Source organism: Cherax quadricarinatus, chromosome 21, assembly GCF_038502225.1.
Source record: "Cherax quadricarinatus isolate ZL_2023a chromosome 21, ASM3850222v1, whole genome shotgun sequence".
Lineage (NCBI taxonomy): Eukaryota > Metazoa > Arthropoda > Malacostraca > Decapoda > Parastacidae > Cherax > Cherax quadricarinatus.
This window is the reverse complement of record NC_091312.1, coordinates 40,663,124-40,690,470: the sequence shown is the minus strand read 5'-3', so window position 1 is coordinate 40,690,470 and position 27,347 is coordinate 40,663,124. Positions and strand designations below refer to the sequence as shown.

Genomic DNA, 27,347 nt, shown 5'->3' with positions numbered 1-27,347 from the left:
AAGCTCTTTCTCCAAAGAATACTGAGGGCACGTGCTACTGGTGCTTTGCACTTCTTTATAAATAGAGCATTCCATGAATCTGGTCCAGGTGCTGAGTGAGTGGGCATGTTTTCCATTTCTTTTTTGAAATCTATGGGATTTGTACTAATGTCAGTTAGTTGGTCTGTGCGGCCTTCTTCTGGAGTGAAAAATATTTCTGCATTTTCTACCTTGCTGTCATTTAGTGGGTTGCTGAGCACTGACTCGTACTGTTCTTTTAGGATTTCACTCATTTCCTGTTCGTCGTCAGTATACGATTCTCCTCTCAGTAGTGGTCCAATTCTACATGTAGTTCTTAGCTTGGATTTTGTGTAGGAATAGAAATATTTTGGGTTTCTTGCAATGTCCTGTATGGCCTTTAGTTCCCTTTGTACTTCTTCTGTGAGGTATGACATCCTAAGTTTTTGCTCTAATTTTTTGCTCTGCTAAGTCTATCTTTCCTCTTTTGTAGCATATTTGTGTTTTAAAGCAGTTCAGTAACCTGTTTTCCTCTTCTGTACCATCTCCTACGCTCTCTCTCTATATCTGATCTTCCTCTGGGTTTCCTCAATTGTACATGTTTCATACATACTTTGTATGCTTCTGTATTCAGCTTCTCTAGGCACTGGTGGGGATTTAGGTTACTCATGTCTGATTCCCAGGGTATGTCTTATAGCTCTTGGTTTATTTTTTCCCAGTTAATTCTATGGTTGTTAAAATTAAACTTACTGAACATCCCATCTCTAACTTTAGCGATGCAGTTTCCTACCCCTGAGTTAATACTAGTTTGAACCTCTATGATGTTATAATCAGAGTAAATAGTTTTGGAAACTGTTATGTCTCTGATCAGTTCCTCATTGTTCGTGAATATCAAATCCAAGGTATTTTCATTTTTAGTGGGATCAATTATCGTTTGGTTTAAAGAGTACTTTTCACAAAACCTCATTATTTCCCTGTTATGTACCTGTTGAGCCAGGGTGCTTCCCGGGGATATTTCTGGTATAACATTACGTTGTGCCATCTTCCATTTTACATGAGGGAGATTAAAGTGTGCAGGGTGTTTTTATCTATGTCTGCTATGAGGATGAGAAACAGCAGAAGTGCAAGGACAGTGCCTTGGGGCACTGAGCTTTTGACCTCACTGATGGTGGGTCTTGCCCTGTTCACTACTACTACTACTATGACTAATGAACAGAGGAAATGCTATTTTAGTGCCAGGAATGTCTACACTGTTCATTCTAGACTACAGCAGAGCCCCCATATCTGCAGATTCAGTTATTTATAGGTCCCAGCAATAATTTTTGAACTGCTGGAGTACACAAAACTCGTAAGCACGGTGTCAAACACAAGTGTCACTGTACACTGATGAGGGTGCAGTCACTTAACACAGCTCCCAGTGAATCTGTGGCAAATGGTTTTTTTATTTGTTCTCACTGTTCCACACACACACACACACACACACACACACACACACACACACACACACAGAATATACACAGATAAGAAGGGAGGCCCAACGTCAATATGAAAACGACATAGCAGCAAAAGCCAAATCTGACCCGAAGCTGTTATACAGCCACATCAGGAAGAAAACAACCGTCAAGGACCAGGTCATCAGGCTAAGGAAGGAAGGAGGAGCGACAACAAGAAATGACCGTGAAGTATGTGAGGAACTCAACAGAGATTCAAAGAAGTGTTCACAGAGGAGACAGAAGGGGCTCCAGAAAGACGGAGAGGTGGGGTACACCACCATGTGCTGGACACAGTACACACAACCGAGGAAGAAGTGAAGAGGCTTCTGAGTGAGCTAGATACCTCAAAGGCAATGGGGCCAGATAACATCTCTCCATGGGTCCTGAGAGAGGGAGCAGAGGCGCTATGTGTACCCCTAACAACAATATTCAATACATCTATCGAAACAGGGAGATTGCCTGACGCATGGAAGACAGCAAATGTGGTCCCAATCTTTAAAAAAGGAGACAGACATCAAGCACTAAACTACAGACCAGTGTCACTGACATGTATAGCATGCAAAATCATGGAAAAGATTGTCAGGAGAAGAATGGTGGAACATCTAGAAAGGAATGATCTCATCACCAGCAGCCAACATGGTTTCAGAGACGGGAAATCCTGTGTCACAAACCTACTGGAGTTCTATGACATGGTGACAGCAGTAAGACAAGAGAGAGAGGGGTGGGTGGATTGCATTTTCTTGGACTGCAAGAAGGCATTTGACAAAGTACCACACAAGAGATTAGTGCAAAAACTGGAGGACCAAGCAGGGATAACAGGGAAGGCACTGCAATGGATCAGGGAATACTTGTCAGGAAGACAGCAGCGAGTAATGGTACGTGGCGAGGTGTCAGAGTGGGCACCTGTGACCAGCGGGGTCCCACAGGGGTCAGTCCTAGGACCAGTGCTGTTTCTGGTATTTGTGAACAACATGACAGAAGGAATAAACTCCGAGGTGTCCCTGTTTGCAGATGACGTGAAGTTGATGAGAAGAGTTCATTCGATCGAAGACCAGGCAGAAATACAAAGGGATCTGGACAGGCTGCAGACCTGGTCCAGCAACTGGATCCTGGAGTTCAATCCCACCAAGTGCAAAGTCATGAGGATTGGGGAAGGGCAAAGAAGACCGCAGACGGAGTACAGTCTAGGGGGCCAGAGACTACAAACATCACTCAAGGAAAAAGATCTTGGGGTGAGTATAACACCAGGCACATCTCCTGAAGCGCACATCAACCAAATAACTGCCGCAGCATAGGGGCGCCTGGCAAACCTCAGAACAGCATTCCGACATCTTAATAAGGAATCGTTCAGGATCCTGTACACCGTGTACGTTAAGCCCATATTGGAGTATACGGCACCAGTTTGGAACCCACACCTAGCCAAGCATGTAAAGAAACTAGAGAAAGTGCAAAGGTTTGCAACAAGACTAGTCCCAGAGTTAAGAGGTATGTCCTATGAGGAGAGGTTAAGGGAAATCAATCTGACGACACTGGAGGACAGGAGAGATAGGGGGGACATGATAACGACTTACAAAATACTGAGAGGAATTGACAAGGTGGACAAAGACAGGATGTTCCAGAGACTGGACGCAGCAACACGGGGACACAGTTGGAAGCTGAAGACACAGATGAATCAAAGGGATGTTAGGAAGTATTTCTTCAGCCACAGAGTAGTCAGGAAGTGGAATAGTTTGGGAAGCGATGTAGTGGAGGCAGGATCCATACATAGCTTTAAGCAGAGGTACGATAAAGCTCATGGTTCAGGGAGAGTGACCTAGTAGCGACCAGTGAAGAGGCGGGGCCAGGAGCTTGGACTCGACCCCTGCAACCTCAACTAGGTGAGTACAACTAGGTGAGTACACACACACACAAAGATGTCTATCTGTCAATCTCTGTTTCTACATCTTTCTGTTTCTCTCTCTCTCTCTCTCTCTGTCTCTCTATTTCTCTCTCTCTCTCTCTGTCTGTCTCTGTTTCTCTCTCTGAGAGAGCCGCTCATGAAACAAGAAGTATTACACGTTGCAGAATCGTCACATCTGAACAAGCCACAGTCATGCTTATGCCTCATATGTACAAGCAGAATATAGCAATGGCTCTTTATGGGATATCCTAGGTAATTTACCCTATGTATGATAACTGTAATAGAAGCATCAGGGAAGAGAGAGGTAAAGGTTTATAAACTAAAAGAGGAGGCAGTTAGGGTAAGATATAAACAGCTATTGGAGGATAGATGGGCTAATGAGAGCATAGGCAATGGGGTCGAAGAGGTATGGGGTAGGTTTAAAAATGTAGTGTTAGAGTGTTCAGCAGAAGTTTGTGGTTACAGGAAAGTGGGTGCAGGAGGGAAGAGGAGCGATTGGTGGAATGATGATGTAAAGAGAGTAGTAAGGGAGAAAAAGTTAGCATATGAGAAGTTTTTACAAAGTAGAAGTGATGCAAGGAGGGAAGAGTATATGGAGAAAAAGAGAGAAGTTAAGAGAGTGGTGAAGCAATGTAAAAAGAGAGCAAATGAGAGAGTGGGTGAGATGTTATCAACAAATTTTGTTGAAAATAAGAAAAAGTTTTGGAGTGAGATTAACAAGTTAAGAAAGCCTAGAGAACAAATGGATTTGTCAGTTAAAAATAGGAGAGGAGAGTTATTAAATGGAGAGTTAGAGGTATTGGGAAGATGGAAGGAATATTTTGAGGAATTGTTAAATGTTGATGAAGATAGGGAAGCTGTGATTTCGTGTATAGGGCAAGGAGGAATAACATCTTGTAGGAGTGAGGAAGAGTCAGTTGTGAGTGTGGGGGAAGTTCGTGAGGCAGTAGGTAAAATGAAAGGGGGTAAGGCAGCCGGGATTGATGGGATAAAGATAGAAATGTTAAAAGCAGGTGGGGATATAGTTTTGGAGTGGTTGGTGCAATTATTTAATAAATGTATGGAAGAGGGTAAGGTACCTAGGGATTGGCAGAGAGCATGCATAGTTCCTTTGTATAAAGGCAAAGGGGATAAAAGAGAGTGCAAAAATTATAGGGGGATAAGTCTGTTGAGTGTACCTGGTAAAGTGTATGGTAGAGTTATAATTGAAAGAATTAAGAGTAAGACGGAGAATAGGATAGCAGATGAACAAGGAGGCTTTAGGAAAGGTAGGGGGTGTGTGGACCAGGTGTTTACAGTGAAACATATAAGTGAACAGTATTTAGATAAGGCTAAAGAGGTCTTTGTGGCATTTATGGATTTGGAAAAGGCGTATGACAGGGTGGATAGGGGGGCAATGTGGCAGATGTTGCAAGTGTATGGTGTAGGAGGTAGGTTACTGAAAGCAGTGAAGAGTTTTTACGAGGATAGTGAGGCTCAAGTTAGAGTATGTAGGAAAGAGGGGAATTTTTTCCCAGTAAAAGTAGGCCTTAGACAAGGATGTGTGATGTCACCGTGGTTGTTTAATATATTTATAGATGGGGTTGTAAGAGAAGTAAATGCGAGGGTCTTGGCAAGAGGCGTGGAGTTAAAAGATAAAGAATCACACACAAAGTGGGAGTTGTCACAGCTGCTCTTTGCTGATGACACTGTGCTCTTGGGAGATTCTGAAGAGAAGTTGCAGAGATTGGTGGATGAATTTGGTAGGGTGTGCAAAAGAAGAAAATTAAAGGTGAATACAGGAAAGAGTAAGGTTATGAGGATAACAAAAAGATTAGGTGATGAAAGATTGAATATCAGATTGGAGGGAGAGAGTATGGAGGAGGTGAACGTATTCAGATATTTGGGAGTGGACGTGTCAGCGGATGGGTCTATGAAAGATGAGGTGAATCATAGAATTGATGAGGGAAAAAGAGTGAGTGGTGCACTTAGGAGTCTGTGGAGACAAAGAACTTTGTCCTTGGAGGCAAAGAGGGGAATGTATGAGAGTATAGTTTTACCAACGCTCTTATATGGGTGTGAAGCGTGGGTGATGAATGTTGCAGCGAGGAGAAGGCTGGAGGCAGTGGAGATGTCATGTCTGAGGGAAATGTGTGGTGTGAATATAATGCAGAGAATTCGTAGTTTGGAAGTTAGGAGGAGGTGCGGGATTACCAAAACTGTTGTCCAGAGGGCTGAGGAAGGGTTGTTGAGGTGGTTCGGACATGTAGAGAGAATGGAGCGAAACAGAATGACTTCAAGAGTGTATCAGTCTGTAGTGGAAGGAAGGCGGGGTAGGGGTCGGCCTAGGAAGGGTTGGAGGGAGGGGGTAAAGGAGGTTTTGTGTGCGAGGGGCTTGGACTTCCAGCAGGCATGCGTGAGCGTGTTTGATAGGAGTGAATGGAGACAAATGGTTTTTAATACTTGACGTGCTGTTGGAGTGTGAGCAAAGTAACATTTATGAAGGGATTCAGGGAAACCGGCAGGCCGGACTTGAGTCCTGGAGATGGGAAGTACAGTGCCTGCACTCTGAAGGAGGGGTGTTAATGTTGCAGTTTAAAAACTGTAGTGTAAAGCACCCTTCTGGCAAGACAGTGATGGAGTGAATGATGGTGAAAGTTTTTCTTTTTCGGGCCACCCTGCCTTGGTGGGAATCGGCCGGTGTGATAATAAAAAAAAAAAAAAAAAAAAAATGATAACTGTACTGATGTGTACCTGTGCCTAAATAAACTCGCTGATTCTTTGATTCTGGTTCATGAATGGTTCTCTCTGAGACAGAGATAAACAGAACCAACCGGCCAGAGTCAGGCAACTAGCCAGCCCAACATGTATCACATGTATTGCAAAATCCTCTCTCTCTACTTTGGGCATAGGTGACAGGACATTCTGGAAGGATGACACTACCAGTTGCATCAAAATGGACAGGATGTGGCACAAATGTTACACATGAATTATTATCTAGGTTTCTGATATTTCCTTGACCACTTGTGGCCACATCCATCTCAAAGCCACTAAACTCGGCATCAACAACACTTTCTAAAAGGAGTGTGCTAATACTACATGGCATTAGTGAATCCCTGGGGTTTGCCATGTTGTTTGCTCTAGCTGGCACTCAATTGAACTGGAGCTCCCATTAAGTACTAAGTGGTCTCGGATCTTATTTTAATACTGCACACGCTGAATTTACCTGGAGTTTACCCAGAGAGGATTTCGGGGGTCAACACCCCTGTGGCTTGGTCTGAGACCAGGCCTCATGGTGGATCAGGGTCTGATCAACTAGGCTGTTGTTAATACCCATTCTATATTGTAAAGGCCTCTCAGGCCTAGGCAATAAGAACGTAGAACTACGTTTGGACAGTTAGAAGAATAAAGAATAAATTTACACACATCAACCAATTCATACATATCCACAATAACCAGTGCACTGATTACAAATACTGTATCCACACTTACAGACCAAATAAAGTTGAACAATTACTGAGCTCTAATACAAACATGTGTGAAGCATACCCATTCATTGTACTACTTTTCTACATAAACCAACTCATTTCTACGAAAAAAAGGAATGCAACTCATTTGTAAGTTGGGAACCTCATGCATTCTTAACACAAGTTAAAAACTTTGCAGCTTTTTAACAGTGATAAATGACATTCACCTGAAGAACTACATATGTGCCCAGCTACTGGTTCTCTCTTACTTGAGCATGTGGTGGTGGGTGAGGCTGATTCATGGGTGGCACAGGAGAGTGATGTGGGCCCGGCACTGGTGGAGAAACCATCTGATAAACTGAGTAGCCTCCAGGACCAATGTTGGGACCTGGGTGTTGAGCAGGGGATGGTCCTGGATGTAGTCTCACCATTTCTCCACGGTGATCTGATGGTCTACTAATAGCCACACTATGAGTTGAGCTATGAGCCACAGATACCATTGGTGGCGGCGGTCCATGAGGTGGCGGACCATGCGGTGATCCGTGGTTTGCAGGGCCATGGGTAGGAGGCCCTTGTCCAGAGGGCCCATGGCTTGATGGTCCATGAGAGGTAGCCATAGTGTGAGGAGGTGGAGGTGCATGTGGAGGAGGGGGAGGACCATGGGAAGTTACTGGGTGACCATGAGGAACACTCGAAGGACTGGGAGAACCCACACCGTGGGGTGATACATTTGGGTGGAAGTTACTACCAGCTGGACTGTGTCTGTAAAATCAGTAGAAGTTTTTAATATTAATAGAAAATTAAGTGAAAAAAAATTCAAAGCATAAATATTAAATTTTTCTCTAGTGAAACAGTATTACTTTACATGCATTTCTTTTCAACTTGTCCTTCTGTCTGCTAATAAATGGTACCAAGAAAAAAAAATCTGCTTTTCAATACAAAACTGTGACCAATTCATGAAAAAATGCTGACAAATGGTCTTCCATTTCTTCCGTAATCCATGCGTGTCGTAAGAGGCAACTAAAATGCCAGGAGCAAGGGGTTAGTAACCCCCTTCTCCTGTATACATTACTAAAGTTAAAAAGAGAAACATTTGTTTTTCTTTTTGGGCCACCCTGCTTTGGTCGGATATGGCTAGTATGTTGAAAGAAGAATAAATATTATTGAAAGTTATAGAAAAGAAAGTAGGACTGCAGAGGATTAAAGTGGATTTATATATAATTGGAAAAGAAAGGGTTGGCCATTTAAAATCCCAAATTTTCATGATTAAATTATTCTACAGTCACCAATATACTCTAATAATCTTCTCTGGTTTTCAAAGTAAAACCTAGCCTAAAATAATACGATTTTATAATCTCAATCTACGTATATTACTATAATTATAAAATTTAAATAAACTGGGCCACCAGAACGTGGTAGCCTAGCTTATATATATATATCAGATGTTCTTAATACCAATACAAATACTTCGTAAAACCTTTAATATTTTACTAACAATTACATAATAAAGGGATGTGACAGGTATTACAAATGTATGAAGTATGTGGTAGGTACATAAAAAGCAGCACAGTCTTTTTTGCAATGAAAGTGAAGCTCAGATTAGGACATGAACAATAGAGTATTTTCTAATAAATATGGGACTTAAGACAGAAATATGTGATGCTACTAATGTTATTCAATGTGTCTATTAGCTGGAACAGAAAACGAAGTGAACACAAGGGAGAGGCAGGAGCTTAAATGATATGAATCTGATAGAACATTGAAGCTGTCAGTTACTCTTTGCTGATATCAGTGCTATTGGGAGACTTGGAACATTAAGTGAAGAGGTTAGCCGAGTCTAGGAGACTAAAAGTAAACATACAAAAAGCAAAGTGATGAGAGTAAGAATTCAAGGCAATGAAACACTCAATGTCATTGAAGGCACAGAGTATGGAGGAAGTTAGTGTACAGTGGACCCTCAACCAGCGATATTAATCTGTTTCTGAGAGCTCATCGTTAATCGAAATTATCGTTAGTCGAGTTAATTTTCCCCATAAGAAATAATGGAAATCAAATTAATCCGTGCAAGACACCCAAAAGTACTGAAAAAAAAAATTTTTACCACATGAAATATTAATTTTAATACACACAAACTAAAGAAGACATGCACAGTTACATGACACTTACCTTTATTGAAGATCTGGTGATGATTGATGGGATGGGAGGAGGGGAGAGTGTTGATGGTGTTAGTGTTTAGAAGGGGAATCCCCTTCCATTAGGACTTGAGGTGGCAAGTCCTTTTTCGGGGTTACTTCCCTTCTTCTTTTAACGCCACTAGGACCAGCTTGAGAGTCACTGGACCTCTGTCGCACAACATATCTGTCCATAGAGGCCTGTACCTCCCGTTCCTTTATGACATTCCTTAAGTGTTTCACAACATTGTCAGTGTCACAATTAAACACTTGTTCAGGTTTCAATTCTTCACTGTCTATGTACTCCTTGAATTCCTGCACATATTTTTCAGCTGCTTTTTGGTCCAAGCTGGCAGCCTCACCATGCCTTATCACACTATGTATGCCACTACGATTCTTAAATCTCTCAAACCAACCTTTGCTGGCTAAAATTCACTCACATCACCACTAGTTGCTGGCATTTTTCCAATTAAATTGTCATGCAACTTCCTAGCCTTTTCACATATGATCGCTTGAGAGATGCTATCTCCTGCTATCTGTTTTTCGTTTATCCATACCAATAACAGTCTCTCAACATCTTCTATCACTTGCGATCTCAGTTTCGAAAACATAGTTGCATCTTTGGCAAGAACAGCTTCCTTGATTGCCGTTTTCTTGGCCACAATAGTAGCGATGGTTGATTAGGGTTTTGTGTACAACCTGGCCAGCTTGGAGACATGCACTCCACTTTCATACTTAGCAATGATCTCTTTCTTCATATCCATAGTAATTCTCACCCTTTTTGCTGTAGGGTTGGCACTAGAAGCTTTCTTGGGGCCCATGGTGACTTATTTTGCAGGTGCAATCACTAAAAAGGCTGTGATAATATGAAATGTTCCGATTGTATGCTTGGAAGCGACCGCGGTGGCTGGCTGGCTTGTAAACACTGGCCAGAAGTGGATGTGTCTCAGACGGAACAAATAGTGTTGGTCGAGTTTTTTAGCGCTAGTCGAGGCAAAATTTCTGCGTTAAAATGTATCGCTGGTCGGATTTATCATTAATCGATGCCATCGTAAGTCGAGGGTCCACTGTATTTACATATCTGGAAGAGGATGTATCAGCAGGTGGGTAATACAAAAACTGGGTGCATTGCAGAATAAACAACGCAATCAAGATCGCTAGTGTTGAGGAGTTAGCGGAAAGAAGTTCGTCAAAGGATGCAAAAAGGAAAATGTATTAGAATACAAAGGTGCCAACAATATTACAGCAAGGAGGCAACGAAGATACTGTGTTTGAAATCAGTGTGGTGTGAATATTATGCAGAGAAGAAATTAGAAGACATCGTGGTGATATTTTATTTTATTATCACACTGGCCGATTCCCACCAAGGCAGGGTGGCCCGAAAAAGAAAAACTTTCACCATCATTCACTCCATCACTGTCTTGCCAGAAGGGTGCTTTACACTACAGTTTTTAAACTGCAACATTAACACCCCTCCTTCAGAGTGCAGGCACTGTACTTCCCATCTCCAGGACTCAAGTCCGGCCTGCCGGTTTCCCTGAATCCCTTCATAAATGTTACTTTGCTCACACTCCAACAGCACGTCAAGTATTAAAAACCATTTGTCTCCATTCACTCCTATCAAACACGCTCACGCATGCCTGCTGGAAGTCCAAGCCCCTCGCACACAAAACCTCCTTTACCCCCTCCCTCCAACCCTTCCTAGGCCGACCCCTACCCCGCCTTCCTTCCACTACAGACTGATACACTCTTGAAGTTATTCTGTTTCGCTCCATTCTCTCTACATGTCCGAACCACCTCAACAACCCTTCCTCAGCCCTCTGGACAACAGTTTTGGTAATCCCGCACCTCCTCCTAACTTCCAAACTACGAATTCTCTGCATTATATTCACACCACACATTGCCCTCAGACATGACATCTCCACTGCCTCCAGCCTTCTCCTCGCTGCAACATTCATCACCCATGCTTCACACCCATATAAGAGCGTTGGTAAAACTATACTCTCATACATTCCCCTCTTTGCCTCCAAGGACAAAGTTCTCTGTCTCCACAGACTCCTAAGTGCACCACTCACTCTTTTTCCCTCATCAATTCTATGATTCACCTCATCTTTCATAGACCCATCCGCTGACACGTCCACTCCCAAATATCTGAATACGTTCACCTCCTCCATACTCTCTCCCTCCAATCTGATATTCAATCTTTCATCACCTAATCTTTTTGTTATCCTCATAACCTTACTCTTTCCTGTATTCACCTTTAATTTTCTTCTTTTGCACACCCTACCAAATTCATCCACCAATCTCTGCAGCTTCTCTTCAGAATCTCCCAAGAGCACAGTGTCATCAGCAAAGAGCAGCTGTGACAACTCCCACCCTGTGTGTGATTCTTTATCTTTTAACTCCACGCCTCTTGCCAAGACCCTCGCATTTACTTCTCTTACAACCCCATCTATAAATATATTAAACAACCACGGTGACATCACACATCCTTGTCTAAGGCCTACTTTTACTGGGAAAAAATTTCCCTCTTTTCTACACACTCTAACTTGAGCCTCACTATCCTCGTAAAAACTCTTCACTGCTTTCAGTAACCTACCTCCTACACCATACACTTGCAACATCTGCCACATTGCCCCCCTATCCACCCTGTCATACGCCTTTTCCAAATCCATAAATGCCACAAAGACCTCTTTAGCCTTATCTAAATACTGTTCACTTATATGTTTCACTGTAAACACCTGGTCCACACACCCCCTACCTTTCCTAAAGCCTCCTTGTTCATCTGCTATCCTATTCTCCGTCTTACTCTTAATTCTTTCAATTATAACTCTACCATACACTTTACCAGGTACACTCAACAGACTTATCCCCCTATAATTTTTGCACTCTCTTTTATCCCCTTTGCCTTTATACAATGGAACTATGCATGCTCTCTGCCAATCCCTAGGTACCTTACCCTCTTCCATACATTTATTAAATAATTGCACCAACCACTCCAAAACTATATCCCCACCTGCTTTTAACATTTCTATCTTTATCCCATCAATCCCAGCTGCCTTACCCCCTTTCATTTTACCTACTGCCTCACGAACTTCCCCCACACTCACAACTGGCTCTTCCTCACTCCTACAAGATGTTATTCCTCCTTGCCCTATACACGAAATCACAGCTTCCCTATCTTCATCAATTCCTCAAAATATTCCCTCCATCTTCCCAATACCTCTAACTCTCCATTTAATAACTCTCCTCTCCTATTTTTAACTGACAAATCCATTTGTTCTCTAGGCTTCCTTAACTTGTTAATCTCACTCCAAAACTTTTTCTTATTTTCAACAAAATTTGTTGATAACAGCTCACCCACTCTCTCATTTGCTCTCTTTTTACATTGCTTCACCACTCTCTTAACCTCTCTCTTTTTCTCCATATACTCTTCCCTCCTTGCATCACTTCTACTTTGTAAAAACTTCTCATATGCTAACTTTTTCTCCCTTACTACTCTCTTTACATCATCATTCCACCAATCGCTCCTCTTCCCTCCTGCACCCACTTTCCTGTAACCACAAACTTCTGCTGAACACTCTAACACTACATTTTTAAACCTACCCCATTCCTCTTCGACCCCATTGCCTATGCTCTCATTAGCCCATCTATCCTCCAATAGCTGTTTATATCTCACCCTAACTGCCTCCTCTTTTAGTTTATAAACCTTCACCTCTCTCTTCCCTGATGCTTCTATTCTCCTTGTATCCCATCTACCTTTTACTCTCAGTGTAGCTACAACTAGAAAGTGATCTGATATATCTGTGGCCCCTCGATAAACATGTACATCCTGAAGTCTACTCAACAGTCTTTTATCTACCAATACATAATCCAACAAACTACTGTCATTTCGCCCTACATCATATCGTGTATACTTATTTATCCTCTTTTTCTTAAAATATGTATTACCTATAACTAAACCCCTTTCTATACAAAGTTCAATCAAAGGGCTCCCATTATCATTTACACCTGGCACCCCAAACTTACCTACCACACCCTCTCTAAAAGTTTCTCCTACTTTAGCATTCAGGTCCCCTACCACAATTACTCTCTCACTTGGTTCAAAGGCTCCTATACATTCACTTAACATCTCCCAAAATCTCTCTCTCTCCTCTGCATTCCTCTCTTCTCCAGGTGCATACACGCTTATTATGACCCACTTCTCGCATCCAACCTTTACTTTAATCCACATAATTCTCGAATTTACACATTCATATTCTCTTTTCTCCTTCCATAACTGATCATTTAACATTAGGTAGGTGTACCAAGGTGAGCGTCAGTTAATATGTATGGCATTGGTATCGGCCTAAAACTGAATACTGATATCAGCGAATAGCGACACTTATTTATGGTTAACCGGACTGAGTCCTGGAAATGTGAAGTACAATGCCTACACTTTAAAGGAGGGGTTAGGGATAGTGGCAGTTTGGAGGGACATCTAAACTGTTGTATCCAAGTGCCTCTGTAAAGACAGTGATTATGTATGAGTGACAGTGAAAGTGTTGAATGACGATGAGTTTTTCCTTTCTTTTTAGCACACCCTGCCTCAGGGGAAAATGGCCGACAGGTTAAATTATGGTATCAGTATTAGTATAGGTGGGCATATGCTAAAAAGAGTACAGTGGCCCCCCCCGGATTTCGCAGTCATCAGATTTCGTAATACAGTGGACCCCCGCCCATTAAAGTTGAAAATAGAAATTTGGTAATTATCCTAGTATACAAACCACCATTGGCAACTGCTGAGGAATTCACAGATCAGTTAAGTAAGATAGATAGCTATCTGGATAGGCTAGAAAATCCTACACCAAATATTTTACTCCTTGGAGATTTTAATCTCCCTCGTGTAAAATGGAAGATGGCGCAACGTAATGTTATACCAAAAATATCCCCGGGAAGCACCCTGGCTCAACAGGTACATACCAGGGAAATAATGAGGTTTTGTGAAAAGTACTCTTTAAACCAACAGATAATTGATCCCACCAGAAATGAAAATACCCTGGATTTGATATTCACAAACAATGAGGAACTGGTCAGAGACATAACAATTTCCAAAACTATTTGCTCTGATCATAACATCATAGAGGTTCAAACTAGTATTAACTCAGGGGTAGGAAACTGCATCGCTAAAGTTAGAGATGGGATGTTCAGTAAGTTTAATTTTAACAACCATAGAATTAACTGGGAGGAAATAAACCAAGAGCAATAAGACATACCCTGGGAATCAGACATGAGCGACCTAAATCCCCACCAGTGCCTAGAGAAGCTGAATACAGAAGCATACAAAATATGTATGAAACATGTACAATTGAGGAAACCAAGAGGAAGATCAGATATAAAGAGAGAGCGTAGGAGATGGTACAAAAGAAGAAAACGGGTTACTGAACTACTTAAAAACACAAATATGCTACAACAGAGGAAAGATAGACTTAGCATAGAGATCACTGAATTAGAGCAAAAACTTAGGATGTCATACCTCACAGAAGAAGTACAAAGGGAACAAAAGGCCATACAGGACATTGCAAGAAACCCAAAATATTTCTATTCCTACACAAAATCCAAGCTAAGAACTACCTGTAGAATTGGACCACTACTGAGAGGAGAATCGTATACTGATGACAAACAGGAAATGAGTGAAATCCTAAAAGAACAGTATGAGTCGGTGTTCAGCAACCCACTAAATGACAGTAAGGTAGAAAACGCAGAAAAAATTTTCACTCCAGAAGAAGGCCACGCAGACCAACTAACTGACATTAGTACAAATCCCATAAATTTCGAAAAAGAAATGGAAAACATGCCCACTCACTCAGCACCTGGACCAGATTCATGGAATGTTCTATTTATAAAGAAATGCAAAGCACCAGTAGCACGTGCCCTCAGTATTCTTTGGAGAATGAGCTTAGATCTAGGTGAAATACCGGAGGCCTTAAAGAGTGCAGACATAGCTCCTTTGCATAAGGGAGGTAGTAGAGCACTAGCTAAAAATTACAGACCAGTAGCCCTAACCTCTCACATCATAAAAATCTTTGAAAGAGTGATGAGATGGCAGGTTACAAATTTCATGGAGCAGCACAACCAACATAACCCGAACCAGCATGGTTTTAGAGCAGGACGATCATGTCTGTCACAGCTGCTGAACCATTATGACAGAATTGCGGAGGCACTGGAAGATGACCAAAACGCAGATGTGATTTACACAGATTTTGCAAAGGCGTTTGACAAATGCAATCATGGAGTGATGGCGCACAAAATGAAGGCCATATGCATTACGGGGAAGGTAGGCAGATGGATTTTTGGTTTCCTAACACACAGAACACAAAAAGTAGTAGTGAACAGGGCAAGATCCAGCATCAGCGAGATCAAAAGATCAGTGCCCCAAGGCACTGTCCAGGCACCTCTGCTGTTCCTCATCCTCATAGCAGACATACACAAAAACACCCGGCACACTTTCGTATCATCATTTGCAGATGACACTAAAATAAGCATGAAAGTCAGTACGATAGAGGACACTGAAAAAGTACAGGAAGACATAAACAGGGTTTTCCAGTGGACAGTGGAAAACAACATGACGTTCAATGGTGATAAGTTCCAGGTGTTTAGGTATGGAAAGAATGAAGAACTCAAAAGGAGCACTATATACAAAACTCAAGAGGGTCACCAAATAGAACGTAAGGAGCACGTAAAAGATCTAGGAATAATTATGCCAGCGGACCTTTCTTTTAAAGACCAAAACAAGACAAAGATCACGACAGCCAGGAAGATGACTGGGTGGGTATTGAGAACTTTCAAAACAAGGGAAACAATGCCGATGGTGACACTCTTCAAATCGCTAGTGCTCCCTCACTTAGAATACTGCTCAGTGCTGACGGCCCCATTCAGGGCAGGAGAAATATCGGAGCTGGAACAAATACAGTGATCGTTTAAGGCTCACATTAAGCCAGTAAAGCACCTGAACTACTGGGAATGCCTGCAAGTCTTGAACATGTATTCATTGGAGTGGAGGAAAGAGAGGTACAGTGGTCCCTCGATAACCGTAGTTCTCAAGAGTCATATATTTCGGAAATCATAACGATATTTTCGTATAAACATGGGCTCGCTAATCGTAGACTGACTCGTGAATAGTAGGTCGTCCAGGACGCGTACGCATGGTGTGAGCCTGGGCAGCCTCCCTACCCAGCCAGTCTGGCATTGTTTACCAGTGAGCGAAGGTCCCCTCACGTGCTCCAACGAAATACTGTATTTCATAATATTCCACTCATTTTAGTGCTTGCAAGTACTAAATAAGCTACCATGGCTCCAAAGAAAGCTCCTAGTGCCAAGCCTTTGGTAAAGGTGAGAAATACGATTGAATTTAAGAAAAACATCATTGAACAATATGAAAGTGGCTTAAGTGCGGCCGAACTGGCCAAGATGTATAACAAACCCTACACAACCACATGTTCCATCGTGGCCAAGAAAAAGGAAATCGAGGACGCTGTTGTTGCAAAGGGAGTAAATATGCTGATGAAAATGAGATCACCAGTACTCAAAGAGGTTGAGAAGTTATTATTGGTGTGGATAAACGAGAAACAATTAGCAGGAGATAGTGTTATGACATCGATTATTTGTGAAAAGGCAAGGCAGTTGCACGACTATCTGGTAAAGAAATTGCCTGTAAATAGTGGTGATGTGAGTGAATTTAAGGCCAGCAAAGGTTGATTTGAGAGATTTAAGAACCGTACTGGCATACACAGTGTGGTAAGGCATGGTGAGGCTGCCAGTTCGGACCACAAAGAGGCCGAAAAATATGTGCATGAATTCAAGGAGTACATAGAGGCTGAAGGACTGAAACCTGAACAAGTGTTCAATTGTGAGGACCTACATTACACAGGAGGAAAAGGCACTGCCAGGACACAAGTCTATGAAAGACAGGCTGACGCTCATGTTCTGTGCTTATGCTAGTGGGGATTTCAAAGTGAAGCCGTTACTAGTGTACCATTCTGAAAATCCCAGTGTGTTCAGGAAAAACAATGTTATGAAGAGTAAATTGTGTGTGTCTTGGAAATCTAATAGTAAGGCATGGGTCACGAGGGAAATTTTCATTGAGTGGTGTGAAGAATTACCTCCTGGAAAAGAAATTGGATCTCAAGTGCCTCCTAGTAATGGACAATGCACCTGCTCATCCTCCAAACTTGGATGACCTAATTTTCAAGGAGTTGGGTTCATCACAGTAAAGTTCTTGCCCCTGAATACCACTCCTCTCCTCCAGCCCATGGACCAGCAGGTCATTGCAAATTTTAAAAAACTCTACACCAAAGCAATGTTTCAAAGGTGCTTGAATGTGACCTCAGACACTCACCTGACCCTAAGAGATTTTTGGAGAGAACACCTCAGCATCCTCCATTGCATAAGCCTTATAGGTATGGCTTGGGAAGGAGTGACTACCAGGACTTTGAACTCTGCTTGGAGAAAATTGTGGCCAGACTGTGTCGACAAGAGGGATTTTGAAGGGTTTGGGACTGACCCTGATGAGCCTATGTCTGTTGTTAAATCTACTGTGGCACTGGGGAGTTCCATGGGGTTGGATGTGAGTTTGGAGGATGTGGAAGAGTTGGTGGAAGACCACAACAAAAAGCTCACCACTGAGGAGCTGCAAGAGCTTCAGCAGGAACAGCAACAGATCGCAGCTCAGCATCTTGCTGCAGAGGAGGAGGAAGAGAGATGGAAGAAGGTGCCTTCTTCAGAAATTAAGGAGATTTTTGCAATGTGGGGTAAGATGGAAAGATTTATGGAGAAACATCACCCTGACAATGCTGTTGCAAGCCATGTTGGCAACATGTACAGTGACAAAGTCTTCTGCCATTTTAGGGAAGTGTTAAAGAGATGCCAGAAACAGAGCTCTCTGGACAGTTATTTTGTGAGACAGGACTCCAGTGACTCTCAAGCTGGTCCTAGTGGCATTAAGAAACAGAGAAGAGAAGCAGCCCCAGAAAAGCAATTGGTACCTGAGGTGTTGCTGGAAGGGGATTCCCCTTCCAAACTGTAAATAATCCAATCTCTCTCCTCCTCCAGTCTCTCATACACTAGGAAGAATCTCCAATAAAGGTAAGTGTTATGCTGTTAATGTTTCATTCATCATTTCCCATTGTGTTGTTTATGTACTACATCTATATTTCATGTAAAAATTTTTTTTGTTTTAATACTTTTGGGTGTCAGGAACGGATTAATTGTATTTACATTATTTCTTATGGGGAGTTTTCCATCAAATTTCATACTAATGGTGTCATTACCATCAGGAAAAGATTCTCTGTCATTACATAAGAATTTTTTTTTATTTTTTTTTTTTTTTCAACCTGGATAGTGAGTTAAGGATCGGGGGTCTCGACCCTCAAAGGGTTAATGCATTTCACTCATCTATTTGAGAAGAAATTTTTTTTCTATCCTTTCCATTACACGTTTTCCTCAATTTGCAACAATTGAAACTACTATCTATTCTTTCAAGTCTTAGTGTGGTTATCATGTCTCCTCTTTTCCTTCTATAAGCCAACATGGGAATCTTTAATGTTTTCAACCTTTCATCATAGCTCATACTGCTCAATCCTGGAACCCATTTTGTGGCTCTTACTTGAATATTTTCCCACTTGTCTACATTTTTTTGTCAGGTGTGGCCACAATACGGCCTATTCCAATTTTGGCCTAATATAAGTTATAACCAACTTTCTTGACATTTCCCCAACCATATAATTGAAAGCTATGGTATTTTATAATTTGTCATTGTAACATATGAATTTCTCACAATTTCATTTAAATTATTTTTTTCTTTAACACATTGGCTGTATCCCAGCACGAAAAAGAAAAACCTCTATAATTTTTTTGCTTCTGGCATTTTAGTCACCGTCCTGCCAAGTGAGTGTGAAACAAAAGCCTGTAATTGTTTTACATGATGGTAGGATTGCTGGTGTCTTTTGTCTGTCTCATAAATATGCAAGCTTACAGGTACACCTTGCTACTTCTACTTACACTTAGGTCACACTACACACACATGTACAAGCATATATATACACACTCCTCTGGGTTTTCTGCTATTTTCTTTCTAGTTCTTGTACTTGTTTATTTCCTCTTATCTCCATGGGGAAGTGGAACAGAATTCTTCCTCCGTAAGCCATGCGTGTTGTAAGAGGCAACTAAAATGCCAGGGGCAAAAGGCTAGTAACCCCTTCTCCTGTATATATTACTAAATGTAAAAGGAGAAACTTTCGTTTTTCCTTTTGGGCCACCCTGCCTCGGTGGGATACGGCCGGTGTGTTGAAAGAAGAAAGATTTTAGTCACCTCTTAAGAAATGCACAGCTTATGGGGGAAGGATTCTTTTCCACTTCCCATGGTGTTACATGATCTGGTGGCAATTTTTGTTAACCCTTTCAGTGACGGTTTCATTGTATTGTGGCTCTGAAGTCAGTGTCGGTTCCGTAGTACAACACCATGAGCTCAGCTCACTCAGATAAGCTGTGAGCAGTAAATTTGGGCCTAGATATCAGGAATGGGTCTCTGCAGTAAGTGCGCACCAGACAAAAAAAATCTTGCAGCCTGCAGTGCACGAGAAAAAAAAATTGCGACATATTTTCGTCTGTTTTTATGGTTGTATTCTCAGTTTCTCGATCTCATTTAATAGAATGGAAGATATATTACAGAATTTTTATTTATTATCACGTCGGCCATTTCCCACCAAGGCAGAGTGGCCCAAAAAAGAAAAACTTACACCATCATTCACTCCATCACTGTCTTGCCAGAGGTGCGCTTACACGATAGTTATAAAGCTGCAACATTAATAAGAACATAAGAACATAAGAAAGGAGGAACACTGCAGCAGGCATGTTGGCCCATACTAGGCAGGTCCTTTACAATTCATCCCACTAACAAAACATTTGACCAACCCAATTTTCAATGCTACCCAAGAAATAAGCTCTGATGTGCAAGTCCCACTCAAATCCAACCCCTCCTACTCATGTACTTATCCAACCTAAATTTGAAACAACCCAAAGTCCTAGCCTCAATAACCCAACTAGGTAGACTGTTCCACTCATCAACTACCCTATTTCCAAACCAATACTTTCCTGTGTCCTTTCTAAATCTAAACTTATCTAATTTAAATCCATTACTGTGGTTAAATCCATTACCCCTCCTTCAGAGTGCAGGCACTATACTTCCCATCTCCAGGACTCAAGTCTGGCCTGCAGGAGTCCCTAAATCCCTTCATAAATATTACCCTGCTCAAACTCCAACTGCACATCAAGTCCTAAAAACCATTTGTCTCCATTCACTCCAATTTAACACGCTCACGCATGCTTGCTGGAAGTTCAAGCCCCTTGCACACAAAACTTTCTTTACTCCCTCTCTTGAACCTTCCTTAAGCCGACCTCGACCCCACCTTCCCTCCAATACAGATTTATACACTTTCAAAGTCATTCTATTTTGTTCCATCCATTTAATGTCCAAACCACCTCAACAACCTCTCCTCAGCCCTCTGGGTAACAGTATCGGTAATTCCGCACCTCCTCCTAATTTCCAAACTACGAATTTTCTTCATTATATTCACACCACACACTGCCCTCAGATACAGCATCTCCACTGCCTCCAGCCTTCTCCTTGTCGCAACATTCACCACCCATGCTTCGCAACCATATAGGAGTGTTGGCATAACTATACTCACACATTCCCCTCTTTGCTTCCATGGATAAAGTTCTTTGTCTCCACAGACTCCTCACCTTTTTCCCTTCGTCAATTCTGTGATTCACCCCATCTTTCATAGACCCATCTGCTGACACATCCACTCCTAAATACGAGTATCTGAATACATTCACCCCCTCCATACTCTCTCCCTCCAATCATATATCTAATCTCTCGTTACCTTTTTTTTTTTTTTGTTATCCTCATCACCTTACTCTTTCCTGTATTCACTTTCACTTTCTTCTTTTACATACCCTACCAAATTCATCCACCAACCTCTGCAACTTCTCTTCAGAATCTCCCAAAAGCAGAGTCATTAGCAAAGAGCAACTGTGACAACTCCACTTTGTGTTAGTTTCTCTATCTTCCAACCCCACACCTCTTGCCAACACCTGAGAATTCACTTCTCTTACAACCCCATCTACAAATATATTGACCAATCATAGTGACATCACACATCCTTGTCTAAGGCCTACCTTTACTGGGAAATAATCTCCCTCTCTACTAGATACTCTAACCTGAGCCACACTATCCTCGTAAAAACTCTTCAATGCTTTCAATAACCTACCCATTCTTCCATACATCTGCAACATCTGCCATATTGCCCCCTATTCACCCTGTCATACAACTTTTCCAAATCCATAAATGCCACAAAAACCTCTTTACCCTTATCTGAATACTGTTCACCTATATTTCACTGTAAACACTTGGTCTACACACCCTCTACCCTTCCTAAAGCCTCCTCTAGCCTTCCTAAAGCCTTGTTCATCTGCTATCCTACTCTCCATCTTACTCTTACTTCTTTCAATAATAACTCTACTATACACTTTTACCAGGTATACTCAACAGATTATTCCTCTATAATTTTTACTCTCTCTTTTGTCCCCTTTGCCTTCATACAAAGGAACTATGCATGCTCTCTGCCAATCCCTAGGTACCTTACCCTCTTCCATACATTAAATAAAAGCAGCAACCACCCCAAAACTATATCCTCATCTGCTTTTAATATTTCTATCTTTACCCCTTCAATCCCAGCTGCCTTACCCTTTTTCATTCTATCCACTGCCTCACGAAATTCCCCCACACTCAGAACTCACTCTTCCTCATTCCTACAAGATGTTATTCCTCCTTGCCCTATACACAAAATCACAACTTTCCTATCTTCATCAACATTTAACAATTCCTCAAAATATTCCCTCCATCTTCCCAATACCTCAAACTCTTCATTAAATAACTCTTCTCTCCTATTTTTAACTATCAAATCCATTCGTTCCCTTGGCTTCCTCAACTTATTAATCTCACTCCAAAATGTTTTATTTTTAACGAAATTTGTTGATAACATCTCACCTACTCTCTTTACATCATCATTCCACCAATCACTCTTCTTCCCTCCCACAACCACTTTCCTGTAACCACAGACTTCTGCTGAACACTAACACTGCATTTTTAAACCTACCCCATACATCTTCAACCTCATTGCCTAAACTCTCACTAGCCCATCTATCCTCCAATAGTTGTTTATATCTTTCCCTAACTGACTCCTCGCTTTAGCTTATAAACCTTCACCTCTCTCTCTTACTTGCTGCTCCCATTTTCCTTGTATCCCATCTACTTTTTGCTCCCACTATAACGACAAGTAAAATGTGAGCTGATACATCTGTCTGTACATCTTGAAATCTACCCAACAGTCTTTTATCTACCAATATGTAATCCAACAAACTACTGTCATTATGCCCTACATAACATCTTGTATACTTATTTATCCTCTTTCTTAAAATTTGTATTTACCTATAATCAAACCCCTTTCCATACAAAGTTCAATCAAAGGGCCCCCATTATCATTTACACCTGGAACTCCAAATTTACCTACCACACCCTCTTTAAACATTTCTCCTACTTTAGTATTTGGGTTCCGTACCACAATTGGTTCAAAAGTTCCTACACACTCATTTAACATCCCCCAAAATCTCTCTCCTCTACACTCCTCTCTTCTCCAGGTGCATCCACAATTATTATGATCTACTTTTTGCATCTGACCCTTATTTTAATCCACATAATCCTTGCATTTATACATTTATGTATCACTCTTTTCATTCCATAACCGATTTTTTATTATTGCTACCCCTTCCTTCGCTCTAATTCTCTCAGATATTCCTGATCTAATCCCCTTTTATTTCTCCTTACTGAAACTCACCTACCCCCTTCAGCTTTGTTTTGCTTAGAGCTAGGACATCCAACTTCTTCTCATTCATAACATTAGCAATCATCTCTTTTTTATCATCCACACTTCATCCACACACATTCAAGCATCCCAATTTTATAAAGTTTATCACTTTTTTATTATTTTCTACAGGAGAAGGGGTTACTAGACCATTGCTCCCGGCATTTTAGTTGCCGCATACAGCACACATGGCTTACAGAGGAAAGATTCTTTTCTACCTCCCCATGGAGAATAGAATAAATAAAGAAGACCTATTAAAAAAAGTGAAGAAAAACCTAGATGTGTGTATGTACATATATGCATGTGCCTGTGTAGTGTGACCTAAGTGTAAGTAGAAGTAGCAAGATATACCTGTTACCCAGCCTGTTTATGAGACAGAAAAAAGGACACCAGCAATCCTACCATCAAGTAAAACAGTTACAGGTTTCGGTTTCACACTCACTTGGCAGGACGGTAGTACCTCCCTGGGTGGTTGCTGTCCACCAAACTACTATAGAGATGATTTTGATTAGTTTCAGGACTGAACGTAGCTTGAAATTGAGCTCAAAGTAGTGGAAATGTTCGATATATGCTGACATTAAGGGGTACACAAATGACATCACTTGTCCAATACATGTCCAACTGGCCAGTCTAATGCACATTTAGGAATACACTGACATTATTTATACAATTATTGCAATAATGCAGTAGTCTGCTTAAAAGTAAATTTTCCATTTTTTCTTTTTTGGAAGAAAAATTCTATATGAAAATAACGCGTAATATAAGAGGGGCATGGAAACGTGACTAAGGAGCAGAGAAAATGATTATTTATTGCCAGGAATGTCTACATTGTTTATTCTGGACCTTATTTTCAAATTGGAAGTTGTTGAATTTTGTGTGAAATTGGCCCAATTACTGATTTCTGATCACTTTACTGGGTGCTTGAAATAGGTAAATGGGCAGTTTCTTGTACTCACTTGTTAGAACAGAAGGAATATTAGTGAAATAGCTAGAAGTTTAGTCAACTGGAACAGTGGAAGTATCCAAAAATAGAGCGCAAAATAGGTGAAATTGCCGTAGTAAATATGGTCGACTGCTAACTTTACAAGAAAATAATTTTATAAGTTTTCCATCAAATTTCATACTTTCGGTTTCAGTACCTTCAGAAAAAGATTCTCTATCATTTCATGAGATAATTTTTTTTATGAAAATTCTTCAACCCTGGGAGCAAGTGTGTGAGCAGGGGTCACGACACAAAAGGGTTAATAATAACTCCTAGCTCGCTCTCTCTTGACACTTTCAATATTTTGTCACAGTCTTATTTTATTCATGAGGCCTGACTTCACTTTCTGCAATTTCTATTACATGACATATTTTTTTTTTTTTTCAACAAGTCGGCCATCTCCCACCGAGGCAGGGTGTCCCAAAAAGAAAATACTTTCATCATTCAACACTTTCACCTCACTCACATAATCACTGTATTTGCAGAGGTGCCCAGATACAACAGTTTAGAAGCATATATAAGGATATATAACATACCCCTCCAAACTGCATTTTTTTTTTTTCAACAAGTCGGCCTTCTCCCACCGAGGCAGGGTGACCCAAAAAAGAAAGAAAATCCCCAAAAAGAAAATACTTTCATCATCATTCAACACTTTCACCACACTCACACATTATCACTGCTTTTGCAGAGGCGCTCAGAATACAACAGTTTAGAAGCATACACATATAAAGATACACAACATATCCCTCCAAACTGCCAACATCCCAAACCCCTCCTTTAAAGTGCAGGCATTGTACTTCCCATTTCCAGGACTCAAGTCCGACTATATGAAAATAACCGGTTTCCCTGAATCCCTTCACTAAATATTACCCTGCTCACACTCCAACAGATTGTCAGGTCCCAAGTATCATTCGCCTCCATTCACTCCTATCTAACATGCTCATGCACGCTTGCTGGAAGTCCAAGCCCCTCGTCCACAAAACCTCCTTTACCCCCTCTTTCCAACCCTTTCGAGGACGACCCCTACCCCTCTTTCCTTCCCCTATAGATTTATATGCTTTCCATGTCATTCTACTTTGATCCATTCTCTCTAAATGACCAAACCACCTCAACAACCCCTCTTCTGCCCTCTGACTAATGCTTTTATTAACTCCACACCTTCTCCTAATTTCCACACTCCGAATTTTCTGCATAATATTTACACCACACATTGCCCTTAGACAGGACATCTCCACTGCCTCCAACCGTCTCCTCACTGCTGCATTGACCACCCAAGCTTCACATCCATATAAGAGTGTTGGTACTACTATACTTTCATACATTCCCTTCTTTGCCTCCATAGATAATGTTTTTTGACTCCACATATACCTCAACGCACCACTCACCTTTTTTCCCTCATCAATTCTATGATTAACCTCATCCTTCATAAATTCATCCGCCGACACGTCAACTCCCAAGTATCTGAAAACATTCACTTCTTCCATACTCCTCCTCCCCAATTTGATATCCAATTTTTCTTTATCTAAATCATTTGATACCCTCATCACCTTACTCTTTTCTATGTTCACTGCATTTACGTGCATTAAATTCCATCACCTATCTATTACACCATGTACTCAATGTATCCAGATCCTCTTGTATGGATATGCAATTTCATTATTAATTTCACATAAGATTTTTCTGCATTATCTGCAAACATGTTCATACAATTTTTATTCCTCTGGTAAATATTTTACACAAGTTAGAAACATTACTGTGGAAGTACATAATGTTGTGACACAAATTACAGATTTTTGTGCACTTCATAGGGTAGTTGTAATTGACGAATTGGCAGATTCTTGTGCTCAATCAATAAAACGGAAAGCAAACTAGCGAAATAGCTAAGAATTTACACAAAAGGAGCAAAGGGTTGACTTAAAATGGGATTTAGTATGTGAGATCATCAAAGGAAACTGAAAGTGAACTTAGGAAAGAGCAAGTTGATGAGGGTAACAAACAAGTTAGGTAATGAAAGACTCGATTATCAGACTGGAAGGAGGGAGTACGGAGAAAATGAATGTGTTCAGATATTTGGGAGTGGACTTGTTGGCAGATGGGTACATAAAAGACGAGGTGAACCACAGAACTGATGAAGGGAAAAAGGTGGGTGGTGCACTGGGGCATCTGAGAAGACAAAGGACATTATCCGTGGAGGCAAAAGCGGGAATGTATCAGAGTATAGTGGCACTAACACTCCTATACGGGTATGAAGCTTGGGTTGTGAATGTTGTAGTGAGGAGGAGATGGAAGGTAGTGGAGTTGTCACATCTGAGAGCAATGTAGGTTATAAATATTATGCACAGAATTCGTAGTTTTGAGATTAGGAAGTACAGAGTTACTAAAAGTATTATTCAAAGGACTAAGGAGAGGTTGTTAAAGTAGTCTGGATATTTAGAGAGGGTTGAACAAAACAGTATGACCTGGAGGGTGCATAAATCTGTAGTGGAGAGAAGGTGGGGTAAGGCTCACCCTAGGAAAGGATGGAGTGAGCAAAGGGCTTGGACATCCAGCAAGCATAAGTGAACGTGTTAGATAGCAGGGGAGGCAAATGGTTTTTGGGACCTGATGAGCTGTTTGAGTGTGAGCAGGGTAATATTTTGTGAAGGGATTCATGGAAACCAGTTAGCTGGACTTAGAATCCTGAAGGTGGGAGGTACATCTCTATACAAATATACCCTGTTTTTTCAATAGCAATACTACCTTCTTACTGCCAACTTTACCACTGCTGCACTACTTTTTCTACTTCTTCTTCTACTACTACTACTAATAATAATACTACTTCTTCTTCTTTCACCACCAACAGAACTACAACTACTTTAATACGCTTCCTTCCTCTCGTTACACTACTCCCATCCCCATCGCCTCTTGTATACATTCTCATTCCTTTCCACCGTGTTTCTGTAAGACTAGTTAACCCTTTCAGGGTCGACAGGCCCTCTCAGAGACTTGTTCTCAGGGTCAACCAAATCTCAAAACAAAAAAAAATCATTTTTTTTTTCTTATGAAAAGACAGATAATCTTTTCTCGATCATAATGACACCAAAAGTATGAAATTTGATGGAAAACTTACGGAATTATGCTCTTGCAAAGTTAGCGGTCTCAACGATATTTACACATCGGCAATTTTGCCCACTTTGAGCCCTATTTTCGGCCAATTCCAGCGTACTTGTCGACAAAATTCATAACTATTTCACTAGAACTCCATTTTTTTCTATCGAATGAGTACAAGAAACCACCCATTTACCGATTTCAACTATCCAATACAGTGGTCAGAATTTAGCAATTTTGCCAATTTCACACAAATTTCGAAAGATGCCAATTTCCGAATAGGGTCCGGAATAAACAAGAAAGACAT

At 41.1% G+C, this 27,347-nt stretch overlaps 1 protein-coding gene across 13 annotated transcripts in view; it reads right to left on the bottom strand.

The window, feature by feature from the left end:
* Positions 1-27,347, bottom strand: part of LOC128689171 (protein AF-10) — a 236,773-nt gene that overhangs the window by 46,103 nt on the left and 163,323 nt on the right. For 12 of the 13 annotated variants that reach the window (XR_011392290.1, XR_011392291.1, XR_011392293.1 and 9 more), the window contains one exon: positions 7,106-7,598. Coding sequence is in view for 7 of the 13 variants with exons in the window: in XM_070087399.1 (XP_069943500.1) it covers positions 7,106-7,598 (493 nt within the window). In the remaining 6 variants the exon portion in view is untranslated. Of the gene's footprint in view, positions 1-7,063; positions 7,599-27,347 lie in introns of all 13 variants that reach the window. The other variant, XM_070087402.1, reaches the window with a different exon arrangement.